At 53.9% G+C, this 25,880-nt stretch overlaps 3 protein-coding genes and 1 long non-coding RNA gene across 6 annotated transcripts in view; all 4 read right to left on the minus strand.

Moving 5' to 3' along the window:
* Positions 1-658: 658 nt before the first annotated feature.
* YJEFN3 (YjeF N-terminal domain containing 3) lies at positions 659-7,092 on the minus strand (the record flags this gene model as incomplete). The annotated part of the gene is made up of 4 exons (XM_079332813.1): positions 659-772; positions 871-981; positions 4,125-4,233; positions 7,046-7,092. Coding segments are annotated over 4 exons (381 nt in total), but the record flags the coding sequence as incomplete, so codon positions are not given.
* A 1,175-nt stretch (positions 7,093-8,267) lies between these two features.
* On the minus strand, positions 8,268-13,348 carry NDUFA13 (NADH:ubiquinone oxidoreductase subunit A13). Its single transcript, XM_079332817.1, has 5 exons — positions 13,184-13,348; positions 13,007-13,085; positions 12,317-12,388; positions 11,506-11,575; positions 8,268-8,563 (listed from the first exon to the last, which is right to left on the minus strand). Exons 1-5 carry the CDS (start codon positions 13,275-13,277, stop codon positions 8,444-8,446), a joined length of 435 nt encoding a protein of 144 aa, XP_079188943.1. The 5' UTR covers positions 13,278-13,348; the 3' UTR covers positions 8,268-8,443.
* A 4,310-nt stretch (positions 13,349-17,658) lies between these two features.
* On the minus strand, positions 17,659-18,523 carry LOC306816365. The gene is made up of 2 exons (XR_013777650.1): positions 18,091-18,523; positions 17,659-18,057 (listed from the first exon to the last, which is right to left on the minus strand). It is a non-coding gene; the product is annotated as an uncharacterized lncRNA (long non-coding RNA).
* A 1,938-nt stretch (positions 18,524-20,461) lies between these two features.
* The window catches only part of GATAD2A (GATA zinc finger domain containing 2A), a 34,064-nt gene continuing 28,645 nt past the window's right edge, over positions 20,462-25,880 (minus strand). For 2 of the 3 annotated variants that reach the window (XM_079332816.1, XM_079332814.1), the window contains 4 exons: positions 25,379-25,658; positions 23,175-23,464; positions 21,854-22,028; positions 20,462-20,662 (listed from right to left, as the gene is read on the minus strand). In XM_079332816.1, coding sequence (XP_079188942.1) covers positions 20,532-20,662; positions 21,854-22,028; positions 23,175-23,464; positions 25,379-25,658 — 876 coding nt within the window. In that variant the 3' untranslated portion in view covers positions 20,462-20,531. The remainder of the gene's footprint in view (positions 20,663-21,853; positions 22,029-23,174; positions 23,465-25,378; positions 25,659-25,880) is intronic. The other variant, XM_079332815.1, reaches the window with a different exon arrangement.

The raw sequence follows: 25,880 nt of genomic DNA on the forward strand, positions 1-25,880 counted from the left end.
TGGGGGGAATTTTGGGGTTCGGGAGGGGGGAAAGGGGGAGGGAAAAAAGGGGACGGAGGGAGAGGGGGATTAAATCTGATTTGGGGGATTTTGGGGGATTTTAGGGTTCGGGAGGGGGGAAAAGGGAAGGAAGGAGGGATAAAACTGATCTGGTGGGTTTTGGGGGGATTTTGGGGTTCAGAGAGGGAAAAGGGAAGGACAGCGGGGTGCCCGGGGGGATTTTGGGATTCAGGAAGGGAAGGACAGGGGGTGCCCGGGGGGATTTTGGGGTTCAGGGAAGGGGGGTACCCAGGGGATTTTGGGGGTGCAGGAAAGGGGGGGTGCCCCGGGGTTTTGGGGTTCAGTGAGAGAAAAGGGAAGGACAGGGGGTGCCCGGGGTTTTGGGGTGCAGGAAGGGAAGGGGGGGTGCCCCGGGGTTTTGGGGTTCAGGAAGGGAAAAGGGAAGGACAGGGAGTACCCCCGGATTTTGGAGTTCAGGAAGGAAAGGGGGGGTACCCGGGGGGGTTTTGGGGTGCAGAAAGGACAGGGGGTGGCCAGGGGGGATTTTGGGGTTCAGGAAAGGGGGGTGCCCGGGGTTTTGGGGTTCAGGAAGGACAGGGGGGTACCCCGGGGGTTTTGGGGGTGCAGGAAAGGGGGGGGCCCGGGGTTCTGGGGTCACCTCGGCGGGCAGGTAGGACAGGAAGGGGATGTCCATCTTCTCGCACTGCGTGGTGAAATCCCGGAACAGCGGGTCGGGGGAGCGCTGCGGGTAGAAGATGGTGGGCTCGTAATCCTGGGGAGGGGTAAAAATATAAAAATATAAAAATATAAAAATCAATGTAAAAATATAAAATCGAAATGGAAATAAAGCGGAGGGGCGGGGGTACCCACGAAGGTGCGGAGGTGCCGCGCGCACACGAGCCCGATGGCGCCGGTCTGGGCCGGACCGCACAGAACCAGCAGCGAGCGCTGGCGGCGCGGCAGCGACGGGAGCGGGAACGCCTGCGGGGACACGGGTGGCACTGTCACACAGAGGGGACACGGGCACTGTCACCGTGCGGGGACACGGGGGCACTGTCACACAGAGGGGACACGGGCACTGTCACCGTGCGGGGACACGGGTGGCACTGTCACCGTGCGGGGACACGGACAGTGTCACACAGAGAGGACAGGGACAGTGTCACAGAGAGGGGACAGGGGGCACTGTCACCGTGCGGGGACACGGGTGGCACTGTCACCGTGCGGGGACACGGACAGTGTCACACAGAGAGGACACGGACAGTGTCACAGAGGGGACAGGGGGGCACTGTCACCGTGCGGGGACACGGACAGTGTCACACAGAGAGGACACGGACAGTGTCACAGAGGGGACAGGGGGGCACTGTCACCGTGCGGGGACACGGACAGTGTCACACAGAGGGGACAGGGGGCACTGTCACCGTGCAGGGACAGGGACAGTGTCACACAGAGGGGACAGTTTCACACAGAGGGGACAGGGACACTGTCACCGTGCAGGGACAGGGACAGTGTCACACAGAGGGGACAGGGACAGTGTCACACAGAGGGGATAGGGACAGTGTCACAGCGCAGGAACAGGGGTGGCACTGTCACCGTGCGGGGACACGGACAGTGTCACACAGAGGGGACAGGGGGCACTGTCACCGTGCAGGGACAGGGACAGTGTCACACAGGGGACAGGGGGGCACTGTCACCATGCGGGGACACGGACAGTGTCACACAGAGGGGACAGGGACAGTGTCACACAGAGGGGATAGGGACAGTGTCACAGCGCAGGAACAGGGGTGACACTGTCACACACAGGGGACAGGGACAGTGTCACACACGGGGACAGGGACAGTGTCCCACAGAGGGGACATGGGGTGGCACTGTGACAGCGCGGGGACACGGACAGTGTCACACACAGGGACAGTGTCACACACAGGGGACATGGGGTGGCATTGGGACACTGCAGGTGGCACTGTCACACTGTGGGAACACCGGGTCGCACTGTCACACATGGGGTGGCAGTGTCACAAGGTGCCCATGGTGGGATGGAGGTGGCACACGGAGCGGGATGGGAATGGGATCAATGGGGTGGGATGGGATGGGATTGGAATTGGATTTATGAGATAAGATTTATGGAATTGGAATTGGGATTGGGATCGGGGTTGGAATTGGAATTGGGATGGAATGGGATGTGATTGGGGTGGGATTTATGGGGTGGGATTTATGGGATGGGATTGGGGTGGGCTGACATCCACAGCAGGATCAGGACTCGGAGTGGGGTGGAACAGGAGCCAGACTGGGATGAGGATGAGGATGAGGATGAGGATGAGGATGAGGATGAGGATGAGGATGAGGATGAGGATGAGGATGATGAGGATGGGGATGGGGATGAGGATGAGGATGAGGATGAGGATGAGGATGAGGATGAGGATGAGGATGAGGATGGATCCAGGGGTGGGATGAAGACGATGCCAGCAGGATGAGGATGGTGCCTGTGGCAGAAATACAAGGTGGGATCAGAAAGATATCCCGGGTGGGACCAGGATAACACCCACGCTGGGAACGGGATAATATCCCGGGTAGAATTAGGATAATGCCCACTCTGGGGTGTCCCGGGTGGGATGGGGATGATATCCCGGGTGGGATCGGGTCGATGCCCACTCTGGGGTGTCCCGGGTGGCATGGGGATGGTATCCCGGGCGGGATCGGGTCGATGCCCACTCTGGGGTGTCCCGGGTGAAACTGGGATGATATCCCGGGTGGGATCGGGTCGATGCCCACTCTGGGATGTCCCGGGTGGGATGGGGATGATGTCCCGGGTGGGATCGGGTTGATGCCCACTCTGGGATGTCCCGGGTGGGATGGGGATGATGTCCCGGGTGGGATCGGGTCGATGCCCACTCTGGGATGTCCCGGGTGGAACTGGGATGATATCCCGGGTGGGATCGGGTTGATGCCCACTCTGGGATGTCCCGGGTGGGACCGGGACTCCTCCCGGGCCAGGCCGTGCCCGCGGCCCCCCCGTCCCGCGGGGCGGCGGCCGCGCGTTCCCGGCTCGGGCTCGGAGTTTCTGTTTATCCACTGACGGGTTTTTTCCTGCTCACGGATCCTGGCTCCGCCACCCGGAGCGGGACACGGCCCTGGTAGCCCGGCCCTGGCCCTGGACCAGCGCTGGCCACGCCGCCACAACCTCCTGGCAGCGGGGACACCGCGGGGACACCGAGGGGACAACGCGGGGACACGGCGGGGACAACGCGGGGACACCGCAGCCGGAGCCGGGGTGTCCCTGAGGAAGAGGAGGATGCTGAGCCCCAGGTGGGGTCGGGGATGCTGCGGCAGCTCCAGCACCAAAATATTCCTGCAGCGCCGGGAGCAGGGAAGGGCGGATGGAAAAGCTGAGGCGGGCGAGGAGCGCGCGGGGTGAGGCACAAAGCGGCTCTTGATGCTTCCTCCACCCCCCCACCCCTCCTCCTCCTCCTCCTCCTCTGCCATCCCAGCAGCAGCGACGTCGCCAGAAATGGGGACACCTGGGCACCTCTGAGGACCCCCATGGCCCCCTCCCCTCCCCGAACCCCCAAAAGGGGCGAGCATCCCCCCCTCCCCCCCCATGGGGACCCCAACCCCGGTGTGGTGTCCCCAGCAGTGATGAGATGTCCCCAGCCACAGTGAGATGTCCCCAGCCCTGTCCCCAGTCCCTCTGGGGTGTCCCCAGTCCCAGTGTGGTGTCTCCATCCCCTCTGAGGTGTCCCCAGCTTTGTGAGATGTCCCCAACCCTGTCCCCAGCCCTGTCCCCAGCCCTGTGAGATGTCCCCATCCCCTCTGAGGTGTCCCCAGCCCTGTCCCCAGTCCCCTCAGGGGTGTCCTCATTCCCTGTGAGATGTCCCCAGCCCTGTCCCCAGTCCCCTCAGGGTGTCCTCATTCCCTGTGAGATGTCCCCAGCCCTGTCCCCAGTCCCCTCAGGGGTGTCCTCATTCCCTGTGAGATGTCCCCAGCCCTGTCCCCAGTCCCCTCAGGGGTGTCCTCATTCCCTGTGAGATGTCCCCAGCCCTGTCCCCAGTCCCCTCAGGGGTGTCCTCATTCCCTGTGAGATGTCCCCAGCCCTGTCCCCGGCCCTGTCCCCGCGGTGTCCCCGGTCCCACCTTGGTGACAGCCACGGCACAGGCGTGTCCCCAGATCTCGATCAGCTGCTGCCGCCCGAAGCGATAATCCTCGAGCAGCTCCTTCTGCATGGCCTCGGCCTCGGCCTGGCTGTCCGGGGACACCGCGGTGACACCGCTGTCCCCAAGCCCGGAGAGGAGCCGGGACGGGGTTTGGGGACACCGGGAGAGCGCTCGGGGGGCGCGGGGTGGGGACAGATGGCACAGGGATGGCACAGGGACGACACACGGTGTCACACGGTGTCACACGGTGTCACACAAATGTCACACGGTGTCACACAAATGTCACATGATGTCACCGTGCCCCCCAGGTCAGAGCTGTAGCAGCTCTCGGCCGAGCTCAGCCCCTGTTCCCAGTTTCCCTTTCCCAGTTCCCAGTTCCCTTTCCCAATTCCCAATTCCCAGTTCCCAGTTCCCTTTCCCAATTCCCAATTCCCAGTTCCCAGTTCCCTTTCCCAATTCCCGATTCCCAGTTCCCAATTCCCTTTCCCAATTCCCAATTCCCAGCTCCCAGTTCTCTTTCCCAGTTTCCGATTCCCAGCTCCCAGTTCTCTTTCCCGGTTTCCAATTCCCTGTTCCCAGTTTCCCTTTCCCAGTTCCCTTTCCCAGTTCCTTGTTCCCTTTCCCAGTTCCCTTTCCCAGTTCCTTGTTCCCTTTCCCAGTTTCCAGTCCCCATCCCTCTGCCTTATCCTGGCAGAGCCCAGAATTCCCCTGGTCGTTCCAGCAGCACCCCGGCAAGTTCCTGGTTCCCCCATTCCCACATCCCATCCCTTGAGCGTCCTGATAAACCCACCAGGAAAACTTCATCCCATCCCATTGATCCCATCCCATTGATCCCATCCCATCCCATTGATCCCATCCCATTGATCCCATCCCATTGATCTCATCCCACTGATCCCATCCCATCCCATTGATCCCATCCCATTGATCCCATCCCATTGATCCCATCCCACTGATCCCATCCCATCCCATTGATCCCATCCCACGGATCCCATCCCATCCCATTGATCCCAACCCATTGATCTCATTGATCCCATCCCATTGATCCCAACCCATTGATCCCATCCCATTGATCTCATTGATCCCATCCCATTGATCCCAACCCATTGATCCCATCCCATTGATCTCATTGATCCCATCCCATTGATCCCATCCCATTGATCCCATCCCATTGATCCCATCCCATCAATTCCATCCCATCCCATCCCATCCCATCCCATCCCATCCCATCCCATCCCATCCCATCCCATCCCATCCCATCCCATCCATCCCATCCCATCCCATCCCATCCCATCCCATTGATCCCATTGATCCCATTGATCCCATTGATCCCATTGATCCCATTGATCCCATTGATCCCATCCCATCCCATCCCATCCCATCCCATCCCATCCCATCCCATCCCATCCCATCCCATCCCATCCCATCCCATCCCATCCCATCCCGTCCCGTCCCGTCCTGTCCAGTCCCTGTCCCCAATCCTTTGGTGCCCTCTAGTGAGTCCCAGCCTTGTCCCAGCCCCACACGGGACAAAATCGGGGGGGAAGGGTCCGAGCGGGTCCCGGAGCCCCCCCCGTGGCGAGCGGGGGTGGCCGGGGGTGGCCGGGGGTGGCCGGGGGTGGCCGGGCCCAGCTGTGTTGTCCCTCGCCCAACAAAAGCCGCAGTTCCGCACGTCCGTTCCCGGAGCAGATTGTCCCTAATCGCTGCTGGCAGGGACACGCCTGGCCCCGGCCCCGGGCTGGCAGCGGCCCCGGGCGGGGACACGGCCGGGGCTCCCCGGGAACGGATCCCAGCTCTGCATCGCAGCTCTGCATCCCAATTCTGCATCCCAGCTCTGCATCCCAATTCTGCATCCCAGCTCTGCATCCCAGCTCTGCATCGCAGCTCTGCATCCCAATTCTGCATCCCAGTCCCTCGTTCCAGTCCCACATCCCAGTTTTGAATCCCAATTCTGTATCCCAGCTCTGTATCCCACACCCTCATCTCAGTTCTCCCTCCCAGTCCCACATTCCAGTTCCACATCCCGACAGTTTATCCCGGCTCCGTGTTCCCTTTCTGCATCCTCGATCCACATCCCAGTTCCACATCCCAGTTTCCCCAGTTTCCCATCCCAGTCCCATATTCCGGCCCCATTCCCTGCTCCCGGCCGTGGGACTCCCCCGTCCCCTCCGCGTGTCCCCAGCGTCCCCATCACTGTCCATCCCGCTGTCCCCATCCCGCTGTCCCCATCCCGCTGTCCCCTCTGTCCCTCTGTCCATCTGTCCCCGCTGTCCCCTCTGTCCCTCTGTCCCTCTGTCCCCGCTGTCCCTCTGTCCCTCTGTCTCTCTGTCCCTCTGTCCCGCTGTCCCCTCTGTCCCGCTTTCCCTCTTTCCCCTCTGTCCCTCTGTCCCGCTGTCCCCTCTGTCCCTCTGTCCCGCTGTCCCCTCTGTCCCTCTGTCCCCGCTGTCCCTCTGTCCCCTCTGTCTCTCTGTCCCTCTGTCCCGCTGTCCCTCTTTCCCTCTGTCCCTCTGTCCCCTCTGTCCCTCTGTCCCCTGTCCCCTCTGTCCCTCTGTCCCGCTGTCCCTCTGTCCCCTGTCCCCTCTGTCCCGCTGTCCCTCTGTCCCCTGTCCCCTCTGTCCCCTGTCGCCTCCCGGACCGTCCCCGCCGCAGTCATGGAGACCCGCGATGCGGTTTCTCCGGTAACGGCGGCGGCTCCGTCGGTACCGAACCCCCCCGGGCCCGGCGGACACCGGTGGGGCCCGGGACCCGGCCCGGCGGGGCTGGAACCGAACCGGAGCCGGTCCCGGGGCAGTGGAGGGGTCCCGGGGAACGGGGCCGGTCCCGGAGCAGCTCCCGCTGAGCGGAACCGGCCGGAGCTCTGGGCCGGTTCTACCGGGGTGGCTCCTCGGGACCCCCGGGCTCACCTGAGGTACCGGGGCGGCTCCCGGGAGGGGCAGGACGCGGAGCTCATGGCGGAACCGAGCCCGGGGCGGGAGCGGAGCCGGCGGGAGCGCGGAGCCTCCGGTTGGACCGGACCCGGTGGAACGGCGGCGGTTCGGAACCTCCGGTTGGATCGGATCCGCTGGGAGTAGCGGAGACTCGGAACCTCCGACAGCACCGGATCCGGTGGAACGGCGGAGATTCGGAACCTCCGGTTGGATCGGACCGGGTGGAACGGCGGGTTCGGAACCTCTGGCAGGATCGGACCCGGTGGAACGGCGGAGGAACCGAACCCTCCGCAGGACCGGACGCCGCGGGAGCTGCACGGAGCCTCCGGCAGGACCCGATCCGGTGAAATCTCCGCGGAGCCTCCGGTAAAACCGGATCCCGTGGGAATGCCGAGGATCCTCCCTCAATCCCGATCCCCCGGGAATGCCGAGGTCCCTCCGGCCGGACCGGGGCCGGCGCTCGGCGGTGCCGCCCGGGGGGAGGCGGCTCCGGTGCCCCCGCCCCGCTCCCGGTCCGGCCCCGTTCCCGGGAATTCCAGACCGTGTTGGGATTTCCAGCGGGATCCGCATCCCCGGGACCGGGGGGACACGCGGGGAGGGGGACAAGGACACGGCCCCTCCCTCCATCCCAAATTCCCAGCCCGCATTCCCAGGAAAATCCAGAGAAATCCCAAAGGGGGATCCCGATTCCCAAAGGGGGATCCCAATCCCAAAGAGGAATCTCAATTTCCAGGGGGGTTCCCAATCCCAAAAGGGGATCCCAATCCCAAAGGGGGATCCCAATCCCAAAGGGGAGTCCCAATCCCAAAGAGGAATCTCAATTTCCAGGGGGGTTCCCAATCCCAAAAGGGGATCCCAATCCCAAAGGGGGATCCCAATCCCAAAGGGGAGTCCCAATCCCAAAGAGGAATCTCAATTTCCAGGGGGGTTCCCAATCCCAAAAGGGGATCCCAATCCCAAAGGGGGTTCCCAATCCCAAAGGGGAGTCCCAATCCCAAAGAGGAATCTCAAACCCTAAGGGGAAATCCCGAATTCCCAAACGAGTTCCCAATTTCCAGGGGCAGGTACCAATCCCAGAAGGGGATCCCAATCCCAAACGGGGCACCCCAATCCCAAAGAGATTCCCAATCCCAAAGAGGAATCTCAAACCCAAAGGGGAAATCCCCAATTCCCAGGGATGGCCCCCAATCCCAAAAAAATTCATCCATTTCTTTTATTTATTAATTATTTATTAACTACTAACGAACAGAAATTGCAACGAGCTCGGGATGGGAGGAGGGGCGGGAACAGCCTGGAAAGCGCCAGGAAAATTCGGGGAAAAGCTGGGAAGGGGCAGGAGAGGCAGGATTTGGGGATTTTTGGGATTTTTTGGGGTCAGACGTAGTTCTGCAGCCCGAACTTCTCGCGGTCCAGCTCGGCCCGGGGCCGCAGGAAATAGAGCTCGTCAGGGGAGGGCGGCACCCAGCGATCCGTGTGGAAACGGGACTCGCCCACCTGGGAAAGAGGGAATTGCACCGGGAACAGGGGTGAGAATCACCGGGAATTGCACCGGGAACAGGGGTGAGAATCACCGGGATTGAGATGGGAATCACCGGGAATTGCACCGGGAACAGGGGTGAGAATCACCGGGAATTGCACCGGGAACAGGGGTGAGAATCACCGGGAATTGCACGGGAACAGGGGTGAGAATCACCGGGAATTGCACGGGAACAGGGGTGAGAATCACCGGGATTGAGATGGGAATCACCGGGAATTGCACCGGGACAGGGGTGAGAATCACCGGGAATTGCACCGGGAACAGGGGTGAGAATCACCGGGAACAGCACCGGGAACAGGGGTGAGAATCAACGGGAATTGCACCGGGAACAGGGGTGAGAATCACCGGGAGCGGCACCGGAACAGGGGTGAGAATCACCGGGAACAGCACCGGGAACAGGGGTGAGAATCACCGGGAATTGCACCGGGACAGGGGTGAGAATCACCGGGAACAGCACCGGGAACAGGGGTGAGAATCAACGGGAATTGCACGGGAACAGGGGTGAGAATCACCGGGAACAGGGGTGAGAATCACCGGGAATTGCACGGGAACAGGGGTGAGAATCACCGGGAATTGCACGGGAACAGGGGTGAGAATCACCGGGAATTGCACCGGAACAGGGGTGAGAATCACCGGGATTGCACGGGAACAGGGGTGAGAATCAACGGGAATTGCACCGGGAACAGGGGTGAGAATCACCGGGAACGGCACCGGGAACAGGGGTGAGAATCAACGGGAATTGCACGGGAACAGGGGTGAGAATCACCGGGAATTGCACGGGAACAGGGGTGAGAATCACCGGGAATTGCACCGGGAACAGGGGTGAGAATCACCGGGAACGGCACCGGGAACAGGGGTGAGAATCAACGGGAATTGCACGGGAACAGGGGTGAGAATCACCGGGAATTGCACGGGAACAGGGGTGAGAATCACCGGGAATTGCACGGGAACAGGGGTGAGAATCAACGGGAATTGCACCGGAACAGGGGTGAGAATCACCGGGATTGAGATGGGAATCACCGGGAATTGCACCGGGAACAGGGGTGGGAATCACCGGGAATTGCACCGGGAACAGGGGTGAGAATCACCGGGAATTGCACCGGGAACAGGGGTGAGAATCACCGGGAACAGGGGTGAGAATCACCGGGAATTGCACCGGAACAGGGGTGAGAATCACCGGGATTGCACCGGGAACAGGGCTGAGAATCACCGGGATTGAGATGGGAATCACCGGGAATTGCACGGGAACAGGGGTGGGAATCACCGGGAATTGCACCGGGAACAGGGGTGAGAATCACCGGGAATTGCACCGGGAACAGGGGTGAGAATCACCGGGAATTGCACCGGGAACAGGGGTGAGAATCAACGGGAATTGCACCGGGAACAGGGGTGAGAATCACCGGGAATTGCACCGGGAACAGGGGTGACAATCACCGGGAATTGCACCGGGAACAGGGGTGAGAATCACCGGGAATTGCACCGGAACAGGGGTGAGAATCACCGGGAATTGCACCGGGAACAGGGGTGAGAATCACTGGGAACGGCACGGGAACAGGGGTGAGAATCACCGGGAATTGCACCGGGAAAAGGGGGGTGAGAATCATCGGGAATTGCACCGGGAACAGGGGTGAAAATCACCGGGAATTGCACCGGGAACAGGGGTGGGAATCACCGGGAATGGCACCGGGAACAGGGGTGAGAATCACCGGGAATTGCACCGGGAAAAGGGGGTGAGAATCACCGGGAATTGCACGGGAACAGGGGTGAGAATCACCGGGAATTGCACCGGGAACAGGGGTGAGAATCACCGGGATTGAGATGGGAATCACCGGGAATTGCACCGGAACAGGGGTGAGAATCACCGGGAATTGCACCGGGAACAGGGGTGAAAATCACCGGGAATTGCACCGGGAACAGGGGTGGGAATCACCGGGAATTGCACCGGGAACAGGGGTGAGAATCACCGGGATTGTGCTGGGGATTACTGGGAATTCTGTTGGGAATCACTGGGAATTGTGCCAGGAATTGTGGTGAGAATCACCAGGAATTGACCTGGGAATTGTGCTGGGGATTACTGGGATTGTGCTGGGAATTGTGTCAGGAACCACTGGGACTTGTGCTGAGAATCAGCACTGGGAATTCTGTTGGGAATCACTGGAAATTGCTGAGAATTGTGCTGGGAATGACTGGGAATTGCTGGGAATTGTGCTGAGAATGACTGTGAATGACTGGGAATTGCTGGGAATTGTGCTGGGAATGACTGGGAATTGCTGGGAATTGTGCTGGGAATGACTGGGAATTGCTGGAAATGACTGGGAATTGCTGGGAATTGTGCTGGGAATGACTGGGAATTGTGCTGGGAATTGCTGGGAATGACTGGGAATTGCTGGGAATTGTGCTGGGAATGACTGGGAATTGTGCTGGGAATTGCTGGGAATGGTGCTGGGAATTGCTGGGAATGACTGGGAATTGCTGGGAATTGTGCTGGGAATGACTGGGAATTGTGCTGGGAATTGCTGGGAATGACTGGGAATTGCTGGGAATTGTGCTGGGAATGACTGGGAATTGCTGGGAATTGTGCTGGGAATGACTGGGAATTGTGCTGGGAATTGCTGGGAATGGTGCTGGGAATTGCTGGGAATGACTGGGAATTGCTGGGAATTGTGCTGGGAATGACTGGGAATTGTGCTGGGAATTGCTGGGAATGACTGGGAATTGTGCTGGGAATTGCTGGGAATGACTGGGAATTGCTGGGAATTGTGCTGGGAATGACTGGGAATTGCTGGGAATGACTGGGAATTGCTGGGAATTGTGCTGGGAATGACTGGGAATTGTGCTGTCCGGCCCCCTTGTCCCCCCAGGAATCCCCAAACTCCAGAATCCCCCTGGAATCCCGAACCTTCCAGCCGGGAACGTCCCGCATGATTTTGGCCTCCTCGTCCAGGTTCTCCCGCAGCATCCGCAGAGTCCTGGGGACACAGCAGGGAGGGGGATCCACCCACGGGGATCCACCCACAGGGATCCACCCACGGGGATCCCAACCCCAAAGGGATCCACACACAGGGGATCCACCCACGGGGATCCCAACCCCAAAGGGATCCACCCACGGGGATCCCACCCCCAATGGGATCCCAATCCCAAAGGGATCCACCCACGGGGATCCCAATCCCAAAGGGATCCCAATCCCAAAGGGATCCCACCCATGGGGATCCCAATCCCAAAGGGATCCCAACCCCAGGTGGATTCACCCACAGGGACCCCAATCCCAAAGGGATCCACCCACAGGGATCCGTCCCAAAGGGATCCCAATCCCAAAGGGATCTACTCCAAAAGGGATCCCACCCAAAGGGGATCCCAACCACAGAGAGGATCCAACCCCAAAGGGATCCCAATTCCAGAGGGGATCCCAATCCCAAAAGGGATCCCAATTACAAAAAGGGTTCCCAGCTCCCAGAGAGGGACACCTACAGTCCGGAAGTGGGAATCCCAGTCCCATTTAGGGGGATCCCAGTCCCATCTGGGGGGATCCCAGTCAGGGGGTCCCAGTCCCATCCAGGGGGTCCCAGTCCCATCTGGGGGGATCTCAGTCCCATTTAGGGGGATCCCAGTCCCATCCAGGGGGAATCCCAGTCCCATCCAGGGGGTCCCCAGTCCCATTTGGTGGGTCCCAGTCCCCTCGGGGGTCCCAGTCAGGGGTCCCAGTGCCGCACCTGCGGTCAGACTCCGCCTGCAGCAGCGGCATCAGCGCGATCCGAGCCTCCAGCTCCTCGATCAGCAACCGCCTGCAGCGGGACCGGGCTGGGAACGGGCTGGGGGCACTGGGAACGGGGCTGGGGGCACTGGGAATGGGGCTGGGAACGGGCTGGGGGCACTGGGAATGGGGCTGGGGGCACTGGGAACGGGCTGGGGGCACTGGGAACGGGGCTGGGGGCACTGGGAATGGGGCTGGGAACGGGCTGGGGGCACTGGGAATGGGGCTGGGGGCACTGGGAACGGGCTGGGGGCACTGGGAACGGGGCTGGGGGCACTGGGAATGGGGCTGGGGGCACTGGGAATGGGGCTGGGGGCACTGGGAACGGGGCTGGGGGCACTGGGAATGGGGCTGGGGGCACTGGGAATGGGGCTGGGAACGGGGCTGGGGGCACTGGGAACAGGCTGGGAACGGGCTGGGGGCACTGGGAATGGGGCTGGGGGCACTGGGAGGGACTGGGAACGGGGCTGGGGGCACTGGGAGCACTGGGGGGTCCCGGGGGGCACTGGGAGGTGTCCGGAGCCATAAGCGCCGGGAGCCCCGGGAAAACCGGGATACCCGGGATAACCGGGATACCCGGGATAATCGGGATACCCGCGATACCCGGGCAGGGGTGGCAGGGATGTCGAGCAGGGGCTCGGAGCGTCACCTGCGCTCGCGGTTCCACTTGACCAGGGTGTAGTAGCCGAGCAAGAGGCTCCCGACGCCGAGCGCGAACAGGCTGTACCCTGAGGCCGTGAGGGCAGAGCGCTCAGCGCGGGGCCCCGGAGGCCGCACGGCCCCGCACGGCCCCGCTGCTTCCCCGCCGCGCCTCCTCCGCGCTCACCCGAGAGGCCGCGGCGCGGGAGGTGCCGCTTGTAGTCGATGGGGCCGTACCCGCCCGGCGGGGCCATGTCCTGCTTCACCTTCGGCGCCGCCATTGCGGCGCTGCTGAGTGACGTCACCGCGCCGCGCCGCCAGCCCGCCCAGTTCCCGCGCGCGGGAAACTCACGTGGTGCGGCCACGTGAGAGGTGAGGTCACTGCTTAAAGGGGCAACGCGCGTTTAAAAGGGCAATGATGCAATTTGGGGGGCACTGGGGTCACCCGAGCTCACCTGAGGGGCTCAGAGACCCCCTGGAAGCCCCCCAAAGGCTGAGCCCCCCAGGGCTGATGGGGATATTGGGGAGCTGAAGGATGGAGGGGTCCCCAGTGTGATCCCCAATCCTTGGCTCTGCTGCTTCCCAATCACAGAATTCCCAGGAATTCCAGTAAATCCAGGTGAATTTACCTGTGCCTGACCCCCCCTCAATCCCAAAGATCCCACCAGGAGCAGGGAAAGGATCCCCCAGATGCTTTTGCCACCTCCAGCTGAACATTCCCAACACTCCATCCCATCCCTTTTCCCTGGGAATGATTTCCAGCTCTGGATCGAGGTCGCCGTGTCCCAGCTCTAATCCCGCCCTAATCCATCAACTCCGCCAGGATTTAGGGATTTGGTGCATGGGGGGATTCCCAGTGCCAAACCCGAATTATTCCAAATCCTCAGGGATTTTGGGTGTTCCTGGGGATGGATCAACAGCTTGGAGTGGGGGATTCAGTAATTCCTTGGGATCATCTTCAAACCCAACAGGATCCATCAATTCCTTGGGATCATCTTCAAACCCAACAGGATCCATCAATTCCTTGGGATCATCTTCAAACCCAACAGGATCCAGTAATTCCTTGGGATCATCTTCAAACCCAACAGGATCCATCAATTCCTTGGGATCATCTTCAAACCCAACAGGATCCATCAATTCCTTGGGATCATCTTCAAACCCAACAGGATCCAACATTTTCTGGGATATTCCTCCCATCCAAAATGATCCATCACTTCCTTGGGATCTTCCACCCAACAGGATCTCCCTCTTCCTTGGGATTGTCTTCCCAACCCAACAGGATCCATAAATTCTTTGGGATCATCCTCCCATCCACTGGGATCCGTTAATTATTTGGGATCATCTTCCCCCTGGATAAAATCCAACATTTCCTTGGGATCATCTTCACATCCAATGGGAACCATCAAATCCTTGGGATCATGGGATCATCTTCTCACCCCATGAGATTCTTTGGGATCATCCTCCCATCCAACGAGATCCATAATTTTCTTGGGATCATCTTTATACCCAATGGGAATCCATCAATTCCTTGGGATCACCCTCTTATCTAATGGGATCCTTTAATTCTTTGGAATCATCTTTATTCCTTGGGATCATCTTCCAATCCAAAGGGATCCATCAATTCCTTGGGATCATCTTCACACCCAATGGGATCCATCATTTTCTGGGATCATCTTCCCATCCAACAGAATCCTTTAATTCCTTGGGATCACCAGATCAGGATCCATTCCCAAGATTCCCTGGGAATCCCACAGGAGCTGCCCATGGAAAACCAGGTTGGAAAAATCCCAAATATCCCAAATTTTCCCATCCCTCCAAGCTGGGCTTCACCTGCAGGATCCATTCCCTGATTCCCTTTTCCTAATCATGTGGCTCTGGTGACCAGGAATTTGGGATAATTCCATGGAAATTTGGGACAATTCAATGGAAATTTGGGACAATTCCATGAGAATTTGGGATAATTCAATGGGAATTTGGGATAATTTCATGGAAATTCCCACATGGCTGTGGCTCTTCCCAGGCTCCAAAAACTTGGATTTTATCCAGAATTGGGGGGAAAATAAATCTGGGAATGTCCTTGACCTGTTCTCCCTCCAGAGGGAAACGATCCAACGGCTCAGTGAGTTTTTCTGGAATGTTCAGGTGAAATCCAAAGGTGCTGGAGCAGGAATTCCAGGTGGGAATGAAGAACAGTTTGGATTTATGGATTTGTGCCTCTGAAAATCCACAAAAAATCCTAAATTTTTCTGCCTTCTCTTCCCGTTCTTCCATCTTCCCAAGATTTTTTTTGGGAATACATCTTGGCAGAGGAGGGAGGAGATCCAGCTTTGTCTGGGTGATCCATGAGATGCATCCTGATCCCCAAAATCCTGGGAATTTGAGGCAAATCCAGAATTTTCTGTTTATTGTCATTCCAATTCCAACCTCTAATTAATTATTAATTATTAATTATTGTCGATTCCAGATCCTTCTGCTGACGGGATTAGTGAGAATTATTACAATTGGGATTTATTCTGGATTTTTTTTCCTCCTAAATCTCCCAAAATTTCCTCCATTTCATCCCCTCCTGCAGCCCAAATTCCCAGTTCTCCATCTGGGATTGAGCTTTGGGAATTCAATTCCAATTCTCTCCCCACCACAAAAAAAAAAAAAAAAAAAAAAAAAAAAAGGAAAAAAATGGATAATTGGCTGTGAGAATCCAGAGGTAAAGGAATAATTCCTGAAATAAGGATAAAAACAGACATGGAATAAAACCCAATCCCAAATCCGCTGTAATTTTGAATTTCCTACATTTTCCTCAGGAATGGCGACACAGGAATATTAAAATATTAAAATGAGAATTTACCTTTTATCCAAGCTGGAAATGCTGAGGAAGATCCTTGAACAAAAAAACCCAAAAATTCCAACCTTTTTTTTTTTTTTTTGGTGCAACCGAAATCCAAGAAAAAACCACACAGCTCCCGAATTCCACTGTGGGAATTTTCCCATGAAAATCCGGGATTTTTTGCTTTTTTTTTTTTTTTATTATTATTATTTCACAAGTTGCTAAAATCTAAAGTACAACGGTGCTTCCTCGTTATCCGCGGTGTCCTAGAAAATCCCAAAATCCCGGCGGCTCCCAGCGGGAATTTTATGGCTTTAGGGACCCCCCTGGATCCAAAACAGCTCATGCAGCAAAGCTCAGGAAGAGCAGGAAAATGGGATCCAGGATCCTGAGGGATCGGTGGGAGTTGAAGGGTTGGGTGGTGTTCCCATGGATCCAAGAGATCTCTGGGATTTGGGAATTCCAAAAGGGATCCAAGAGATCTCAGGGATTTGGGAATTCATCCAGGAGATCTCTGGGATTTGGGAATTCATCCAGGAGATCTCTGGGATTTGGGAATTTCAAAGAGGATCCAAGAGATCTCTGGGATTCCAGAATTAAAAAAAGGGGATCCAAGAGATCCCAGGGATCTGGGAATTCCAAAGGGGATCCAGGAGATCTCAGGGATTTGGGAATTCCAAAAGGGATCCAAGAGATCTCAGGGATTTGGGAATTCCAAAAGGGATCCAGGAGATCTCAGGGATTTGGGAATGCCAAAAGGGATCCAGGAGATCTCTGGGATTCCAGAATTTAAAAAGGGGATCAAAGAGATCTCAGGGATTTGGGAATTCCAAAGGGGATCCAGGAGATCTCAGGGATCTGGGAATTCCAAAGGGGATCCAGGAGATCTCAGGGATCTGGGAATTAAAAAGGGGATCCAGGAGATCTCAGGGATCTGGGAATTAAAAAGGGGATCCAGGAGATTTCAGGGATTTGGGAATTCCAAAACCGTGAAGGATTTGGGAATTCCAAAGGGGATCCAAGAGATCTCAGGGATCTGGGAATTCCAAAGGGGATCCAAGAGATCTCAGGGATCTGGGAATTCCAAAGGGGATCCAGGAGATCTCAGGGATTTGGGAATTCCAAAGGGGATCCAGGAGATCTCAGGGATTTGGGAATTCCAAAAGGGGATTCAAGAGATCTCAGGGATTTAGGAATTCCAAGAGAGGATCCAGGAGATCTCTGGGATTTGGGAATTCCAAAGAGGATCCAAGAGATCTCTGGGATTCCAGAATTAAAAAGGGGGATCAAAGAGATCTCAGGGATTTGGGAATTCCAAAGGGGATCCAGGAGATCTCAGGGATTTGGGAATTCCAAAAGGGATCCAGGAGATCTCAGGGATCTGGGAATTAAAAAGGGGATCCAGGAGATCTCAGGGATTTGGGAATTCCAAAGGGGATCCAGGAGATTTCAGGGATTTGGGAATTCCAAAAGGGGATTCAAGAGATCTCAGGGATTTGGGAATTCCAAAGGGGATCCAAGAGATCTCAGGGATTTGGGAATCCTAAAATGAATCAAACAGATCTCAGGGATTCCAAAATCCCAAAGAGGATCTAAAAAACCTCAGAGAATCCCAAAATCCCAAAGGGGATCCAGCAGCAGGAATAAACCCAAAATTTGTTCCCAAATTCCCCCCTCCTCCACCATTCCCAAACATTTCCCTTCCAGGGCAGAATTCCACAATTCCCAAATGGGAATTTTCCATTTCATTGAGATTTTTTCCCCCATTTTTTGGTGTGGTTGTTTAATTTTTTTTTTCTTTTTTTTTTTTTTTTTTCCTGGAAAAAGGAGACCAGGAAGAAGTTTGGAATATTTGTATGGAAGAGTTGGAACAACTTTGAACCTGAATCATCCCAATCCCAAATCCCCCCCCCCCCCCACGGGAACATGGAATTTTCTGAAGGAAAAACCATCCTGGCATTCCAACATGGAATTTTTTCCCAGATCGATCCCAAATTTGGCAGAAATGGAATAAAAACAAATCCTTCAAATTCCTGACAACATTCCAAGGAAATAATGGGAAAAACCACGTCAGAACCAGGCTGGATCCCAGGTAGGAATTTGGATTTTTCCAGCCTCATTCCAGGCTGGATTCTGAGTTCCAACCCCATTCCATAAAATCTTTTGGATTTTCATCCCCATTTCATAAATATTTTGGATTTTCAGCCTCATTCCAGGCAGGAATTCTGAGTTTCAGCCTCATTCCATAAAATATTTTGGGCTTTTCCAGCCTCATTCCAGGTTGGATTTTGGGTTTTCCAACCTCATTCCATGCTGGGTTTTCCCTTCCAAACAAATCTCTCCCAAATCATTTTTTTAGGGGATTTATCCTGAATCATCCATCCAAAAAAAAATTCAGGATGGAACATTTGGAAGTGTGAAGACAGAGACTTGTTTGGATTTTTAATTCCAAATCCTTCAATTCCAACATTCCCGATTATTTTAATGATCCAGAGTTGGCTGAAATTCCAATTTCCGTTGGAATTTTGCTGGGATCCAGAAAGTTTTGATGTTGTTTTTATCCCATTGAATCCTTTTGCTCCCATTTCATTCCCTGTTTTATTTTGCAGGAATCATCCAAACACCAGGAATAAACCAACCCTTAAAATAAAATTTTCGGATTTTAATTGAAGGAATTTTGTTTTGTTGGGATTTTTTTTGGGGGGGGGGAGGGGGGTGGGGGGGGAATAAATGAACTTTTTCCAAATGTTGGCATCCATGAGGAAAAAAAAAAACCAAACCAGGAGAGGAAAATCCTCCTGAACCAAACCCATAAAAATTCCACGTGAGAAAGGAACAGCAACTTTTCCATAAAAATTCAAAATCTGATGGAATTTATGGAATTCCACATCATCCCTCTGTCAGCATCTCCCAATCCAAACTTGGCATGAAAACTCCAAATTCCAAAATTCCAACCCAATTCTCACATTTGAGCTCTTCACATGCCTATGGAAAAAACACCCCCAAAATCTGCACCCAGCTGGGAATTCCGGGGGTTTTTATCCAATAAATCCCAGTTTGGAAAATGAATTATGTGGGTTTTCTTTTTCTTTTCTTTAAATATTGAAATGTCAGGAAAAGTGGGAAAAGTGGGAAAAGGGAGGAGTTTTGTCACTTGGATCCAAAGGAATTCTTGGCTTCAGCAATTCCTAAGAAAATAAATTCGGCTTTTCATGATTTTTTTTTTTCCCTCCTCTTTTTTTTTTTTTTAATTTTTTTTTCTTCTTTTTAATATATAGATCTCTAAATTATATATATTTATAATTTCCCCAAGAAAATTGCCCAAATTTCCCAAAGGCCTGGAATTCTGCCCCTTGGATTTGTCTGGAATTTAGGAAGAAGCCCAAGGGAAGAAAAAAAAAAAAATGATGAGAAAGAAAAATGAAACCAAACTGGCCCCGGATGGATTTTGGGTTGAACCTCTGGAATTCCCCAAAAATAAAGAAAAAGATGAATAACTCTATCCCAAATGGATACAGGAGCATGCTTGGGATGCCTGGAAGAACTTGAATCATGGAGGGAAGGATTGGGAATGGCCAGAATTCCCAGTAGGAATTTTGGGAATTGCTCCCAACCCTCCTTGTCTGCATCAACTGTTGGAATTCCTATAAATTTTTTTGGAATAATATCCCTCAAAACAACAACAGAAAAGAAAAAAACCAAAAAAAAAAAAAAAAAAAAAACCAACCAACCTAACCAACCCTCCCAAAGGAAAAAAAAATAAAATTCCCAAAAAGTTTCACTTTGGAGTCTCTGGGAAACGTCAGGAAGGCCCAAAATTCACGGGATGAGAAAGAACCAAAGGTGGTTTTTTTTTCTGTCTCTCAATGTTTGGGAACTACCAATGGTTCCAAAGTCTATTCCAACCAGAATCCAAGAAAAAAAAACCAAAAAAATGGGAATTCTCCTGCAGCAATTCCCACTTCCCAGCCAAAAGGGGGGAAAAAAAAAAAAAAAAAACCCAACCAAACCATCCATACTCAACCGGAATGGGGAATTTGCACTTTCTTCTTCAAGGAATCGTTGGAATTTTGGGAATATCAGGATTGTGCTGCCTGATTTCCCAGCTGGAAGAGGAGCAGGGCAAAGGAGCAGCCATGAACTTGGCTCACTAAATGCAGGATGGGGCTGGAATTCCTCTGTCCACGCCCCCAAAATTCCAGAATTCCGAAGCGTTCCCGGCAAAAAGTTCGGCGTCGAAGGCAGAGAGAGAGAGAGAGAAGAAGAATCTCTGAGTCCTTTTTAATTTTTTTTTTTTTTTTTTTTTTTTTGTGCTGGTGCCAAAAAAATTCCAAAACGAAATACTGGAACGAAAAAAAAACCAAACCAATAAGCCAACCCCAAAAAAAAAAAAAAAAAATTAAAGGAATTCTTCCCCTTTTTTTTTTGTTGTTTTTATGTTGGTTTTTTTTTTTGTTTTTTCTCCCCTGCCAGCTTCCATGAAAAATCTGGGAGCCAAGGGAACCGGGATTCGGCCACCCCAACGCGGTCACTTCTCCCGGCAGGGACGGATGAGGAGTGGTGATCTTGTTGCATCCTAGAAAAAGCCTGGGGGGCGTTATCCAGCTGGGTTTAAAGCAGATTCCACGGAATTGTGGTAGAAAAACCAACAGAAAAAAGGAAAAAAATAAACCAAAGGATGGCAGAGCCTGGCAAAGTTGTCCCTTGGGAATTATTTCCACGTGGCCGACTGTGGGATGGAGCGGGGCGGGATCATATCCAGCAGGTACTCGCGCTGCCGGTCCACGGCCGAGGCTGATTTGTGCACGGCCAGAGCGGGGCTGACGAAGGGCAGGGCCCCACCTGCAAGGGAAAAAAAGGGAATTCTGCAGTTAGGGAGTTGTGGAATAGCTTGGGAATGAAGAAAAAAATGAAGATTTTAGCATGGGTTAATCCAGCGGGATCTGGCGCATTCAGGTTCCAAACTCATCCCCATAACGCAAAGGTTTTGGATCAAAAATCAGTATTTGAGATATCTGGAATTCTAGAGTGGTGGGATTGCCCAGGAATGAGAGCAAACATTGCATTCAGTTCCAAAAAAATGCCAAATTCTTATGGAAAAGTGGGATTTAAACATGGATTATCCCAGTGGGATCTGGCGTGTTGTGGCGCCAAACTCAACCTGATAATGGAAAGGTTTTGGATCAAAAATCAGGATTTGAGATCTCTGGAATTCTGGAGTCATGGAATTGCTCAGGAATGAGAGCAAACATTGCATTCAGTTCCAAAAAAGTGCCAAATCCTTATACAAAAGTGGGATTTAAACATGGATTATCCCAGTGGGATCTGGCGCATTCAGGTTCCAAACTCATCCACATAACGCAAAGGTTTTGGATCAAAAATCAGGATTTGAGCTCTCTGGAATTCTGGAGTCATGGAATTGCTCAGGAATGAGAGCAAACATTTCATTCAGTGCTAAAAAAATGTCAAATCCTTATGGAAAAGTGAGATTTAAACATGGATTATCCCAGTGGGATCTGGCGTGTTGTGGCACCAAACTCAACCTGATAATGGAAAGGTTTTGGATCAAAAATCAGGATTTGAGATATCTGGAATTCTGGAGTCATGGAATTGCTCAGGAATGAGAGCAAACATTGCATTCAGTGCTAAAAAAATGTCAAATCCTTATGGAAAAGTGGGATTTAAACATGGATTATCTCAGTGGGATCTGGCGCATTCAGGTTCCAAACTCATCCACATAACGCAAAGGTTTTGGATCAAAAATCAGGATTTGAGCTCTCTGGAATGAAACTATGAAGTGATAGGTGAAATTATTGGGAATAAAAGAATCCCAAGAAATCCATCAAGAAAATTCCCACTAAAATTCCCCTTCCCCCCTTTACAATTTACACCGGCAAGAACCAATAAATATTTTCTCACCTTTCCAATTTGACCGCCACGCAAATTGACGAATTAACCAAAAAACCACCAAATTAACACACAAATCCCAGGGGTTTTTTTCCCAAAAAAACCCAGATTTTTGGGATGCCATACCTGTGTTGATGGGGTTTTTCTTCCAGGCTCCTGAGGTGCCCTTGCTGCCTGACCTCTCGTGTTTGCCGGGCCGGCTGCCGAGGGCGGCGCTGCCCGAGGAGCTCTGGATTTTGGGAGAGGAGCTGAAGGAGTGCAGGACCCCTCGGGAAGCACCTCGGGACATCTGGCTGGAACTCTGGGGAAAAATAACAACAACAACAACAAAAAAAAAAATCTGGGAGGATCTTTGGGAATGGATGGGTTTGGGGGTTGAATTGGATGGTCTTCGGGATTGGTTCATTTTGGGGATTGGATCATATGTGGGACTGGTTAATTTTTGGGACTGGATGATTTTTGGGACTGGATGATATTTGGGAATGGATGATCTTGGGGACTGGATGATTTTTGGGACTGGATAACTTTTGGGACTGGATGATTTTGGGGACTGGATGATCTTGGGGACTGGATGATTTCTGGGACTGGATAATTTTTGGGATTGGCTCATTTATGGGACTGGATGACCTTCAGGATTGGCTAATTTTTGGGATTGGATGATCTTTGGAACTGGATGATCTTCAAGACTGGCTGACTTTTGGGACTGGATGATCTTTGGGACTGGATGATTTTTGGCACTGGCTGATATTTAGGATTGGCTGATTTTTGGGATTGGCTGACCTTTGGCACTGCTTGATTTTTGGGATTGGCTGATTTTTTGGCACTGGCTGATCTTTAGGTTTGACTAATTTTTGGCATGGCTGACCTTTGAGATTGTCTGATTTTTGGAATTGGCTGATCTTTGGCACTGGCTGACCTTTGGGATTGGCTGATTTTTGGGAGTGTCTGATTTTTGAGACTGGCCGATTTTTGAGATTGGCTTTTTTGGGACTGGCTGATTTTTGGCACTGACTGACCTTTGGGATTGTCTGATTTTTGGGTCTGATTTTTGGGATTGGCTTATCTTCGAGATTGTCTGATTTTCTGGATTGTCTGATTTTTGGGATTGGCTTATCTTCGAGATTGTCTGATTTTTTGGATTGTCTGACTTTTGGCACTGACTGACCTTTGGGATTGGCTGATTTTTGGCACTGACCGACCTTTGCCACTGGCTGATCTTTAGGATTGACTAATTTTTAGCATTGGCAGACCTTCAGCCTTGTCTAATTTTTAGCACTGTCGAACCTTCAGCCTTGTCTAACTTCTACCACTAGCGCACCTTTAGTCTTGACCAATCCATCCCACCAACAGACCTTCCCAAACACCTCCAACCCTTCAACCCACCACACCACCAACACTCCACCTCTGGCACACCTCCAACCCCATTTCCCCTTCTTGCACCCCTCACCTGCTTGAGGGCGTGGTGCTGCCCCACGGGCTCGGCCTTGGGCTGCCCGGGAGGGGCCGTTTGCTGCAGGATCCTCTGCTCGATCTCCTGCTCCTGCTGCAGGGCCTTGACGAAGGCGGCCTTGAGCCGGTTCGTGTGCTCGGCCTTCAGGGCCTTCTTCTGGTTGGAGGCCATGCAGGTCTCGCACATGATGGTGCCGTTCTTCTCCTCCCGCCAGCGGCACGTGAAGTCCGTGTGGCACTGGGCGCACAGGTAGGGCTCGCGGCAGGACGCGGCCACCGCCACCTTCCCTGAGGGACAAAAACCTGGGGTTGGTCACTGTCACTGTCCCTGAGGGACAAAAACCTGGGATTGGTCACTGTTATCTTCTCTGAGGGACAGACAGGGGTATCAGCTTAGTGTCACCTTCACTGAGGGACAAAAACCTGGGGTTGGTCACTGTGACCTTCCCTGAGGGACAAACACCTGGGGTTGGTCACTGTCACCTCCCTGAGGGACAAACACCTGGGGTTGGTCACTGTCACTGTCCCTGAGGGACAAACACCTGGGGTTGGTCACTGTTATCTTCTCTGAGGGACAAACACCTGGGGTTGGTCATTGTCACCTTCCCTGAGGGATAAAAACCTGGGGTTGGTCACTGTCACTGTCCCAGAGGGACAAAAACCTGGGGTTGGTCACTGTCACCTCCCTGAGGGACAAAAACCTGGGGTTGGTCACTGTCACCTCCCTGAGGGACAAACACCTGGGGTTGGTCACTGTCACCTTCCCTGAGGGACAAAAACCTGGGGTTGGTCACTGTTATCTTCTCTGAGGGACAAAAACCTGGGGCTGGTCATTGTCACCTTCCCTGAGGGATAAAAACCTGGGGTTGGTCACTGTCACCTTCCCTGAGGGACAAAAACCTGGGGTTGGTCATTGTCACCTTCCCTGAGGGACAAAAACCTGAGATTGGTCATTGTCACCTTCCCTGAGGGACAAAAACCTGGGGCTGGTCATTGTCACCTTCCCTGAGGGACAAACACCTGGGATTGGTCACTGTCACCTTCCCTGAGGGACAAACACCTGGGGTTGGTCACTGTCACCTTCCCTGAGGGACAAAAACCTGGGGTTGGTCACTGTCACCTTCCCTGAGGGACAAAAACCTGGGATTGGTCACTGTCACTGTTCCTGAGGGACAAAAACCTGGGGTTGGTCACTGTGACCTTCCCTGAGGGACAAAAACCTGGGGTTGGTCACTGTCACCTTCCCTGAGGGACAAACACCTGGGGTTGGTCACTGTCACCTTCCCTGAGGGACAAAAACCTGGGGTTGGTCACTGTCACCTTCCCTGAGGGACAAAAACCTGGGGTTGGTCACTGTCACTGTCCCTGAGGGACAAAAACCTGGGATTGGTCACTGTCACCTTCCCTGAGGGACAAAAACCTGGGGTTGGTCACTGTCACTGTCCCTGAGGGACAAACACCTGGGGTTGGTCACTGTCACTGTCCCTGAGGGACAAAAACCTGGGGTTGGTCACTGTCCCTGTCCCTGAGGGACAAACACCTGGGGTTGGTCACTGTCACCTTCCCTGAGGGACAAAAACCTGGGGTTGGTCACTGTCACCTCCCTGAGGGACAAACATGGCGGGTCAGCCCCAGTGTAACTGTCCTTGAGGTTTAAATGATTATTGGAGGTTTAAATGATCTCTGTAAAGTTTCAATGATCCCTGCCAGGTTTAAACTCTACATTCCTGTCAGGTTTCAGTGATTCCTGTGAGGTTTAAACCCTGAATTCCTGTTAGGTTTAAATTATCTCTGCCAGGTTTAAAGTGATCCCTGCCAGGTTTAAACCCTGAATTCCTGTTAGGTTTTAATGAATCCTGCCAGGTTTAAACCCTGAATTCCTGTTAGGTTTTAATGAATCCTGCCAGGTTTAAAACCTGAATTCCTGTTAGGTTTTAATGATCTTTGCCAGGTTTAAACCCTGAATTCCTGTTAGATTTCAATGACCCCTGCCAGGTTTAAACCCTCAATTCCTATTAGGTTTTAATGATCTCTGCCAGGTTTAAACCCTGAATTCTTGCAAGGTTTTAATGATCCCTGCCAGGTTTAAACCCTGAATTCCTGTTAGATTTCAATGACCCCTGCCAGGTTTAAACCCTCATTCCTGCCAGTTTCAACAAGCCCAGCCAGGTGTAATCCTGGCTTTGCCCTCTCCATGCCCACCTTGGCTCTCCAGCAGGTTCTGCACCACCTCCTCCAGCCCCACCAGGTAGATGAACTCGTTGTTGGCGGCGCTGGGCAGGAAGTTCATCTCTGGGGCGGGGGGTTTGGGTGGGGGGATCTCCAGCAGCGTCTTCTCCAGCTGCTTGCGCAGCGCCAGCTTGGCGGCGGCCTGGCGGCTGCCAGGGGCCTCCCCAGAGCCACCCAGGGAGCTGCCACCCGCTGGGGCACTGCCAGCCTGGCCTGAGGACACTGCCGAGCCCTTCAGGGACGTGGGGGACGCCTGCAGAGACAAATGGGATCATTGGGACACCCATGGCACTGCCAGCCTGGCCTGAGGACACTGCCGAGCCCTTCAGGGACGTGGGGGATGCCTGGGGACAGAGAAATGGGATCATTGGGATCATTGGGACATCCCAGAGCCACCCATGGCACTGCCAGCCTGGGCAGAGGACACTGCCGAGCCCTTCAGGGATGTGGGGGATGCCTGGGGACAGAGAAATGG

This window comes from Erithacus rubecula, assembly GCF_903797595.1.
Source record: "Erithacus rubecula genome assembly, contig: scaffold_539_arrow_ctg1, whole genome shotgun sequence".
Classification (NCBI taxonomy): Eukaryota; Metazoa; Chordata; class Aves; order Passeriformes; family Muscicapidae; genus Erithacus; species Erithacus rubecula.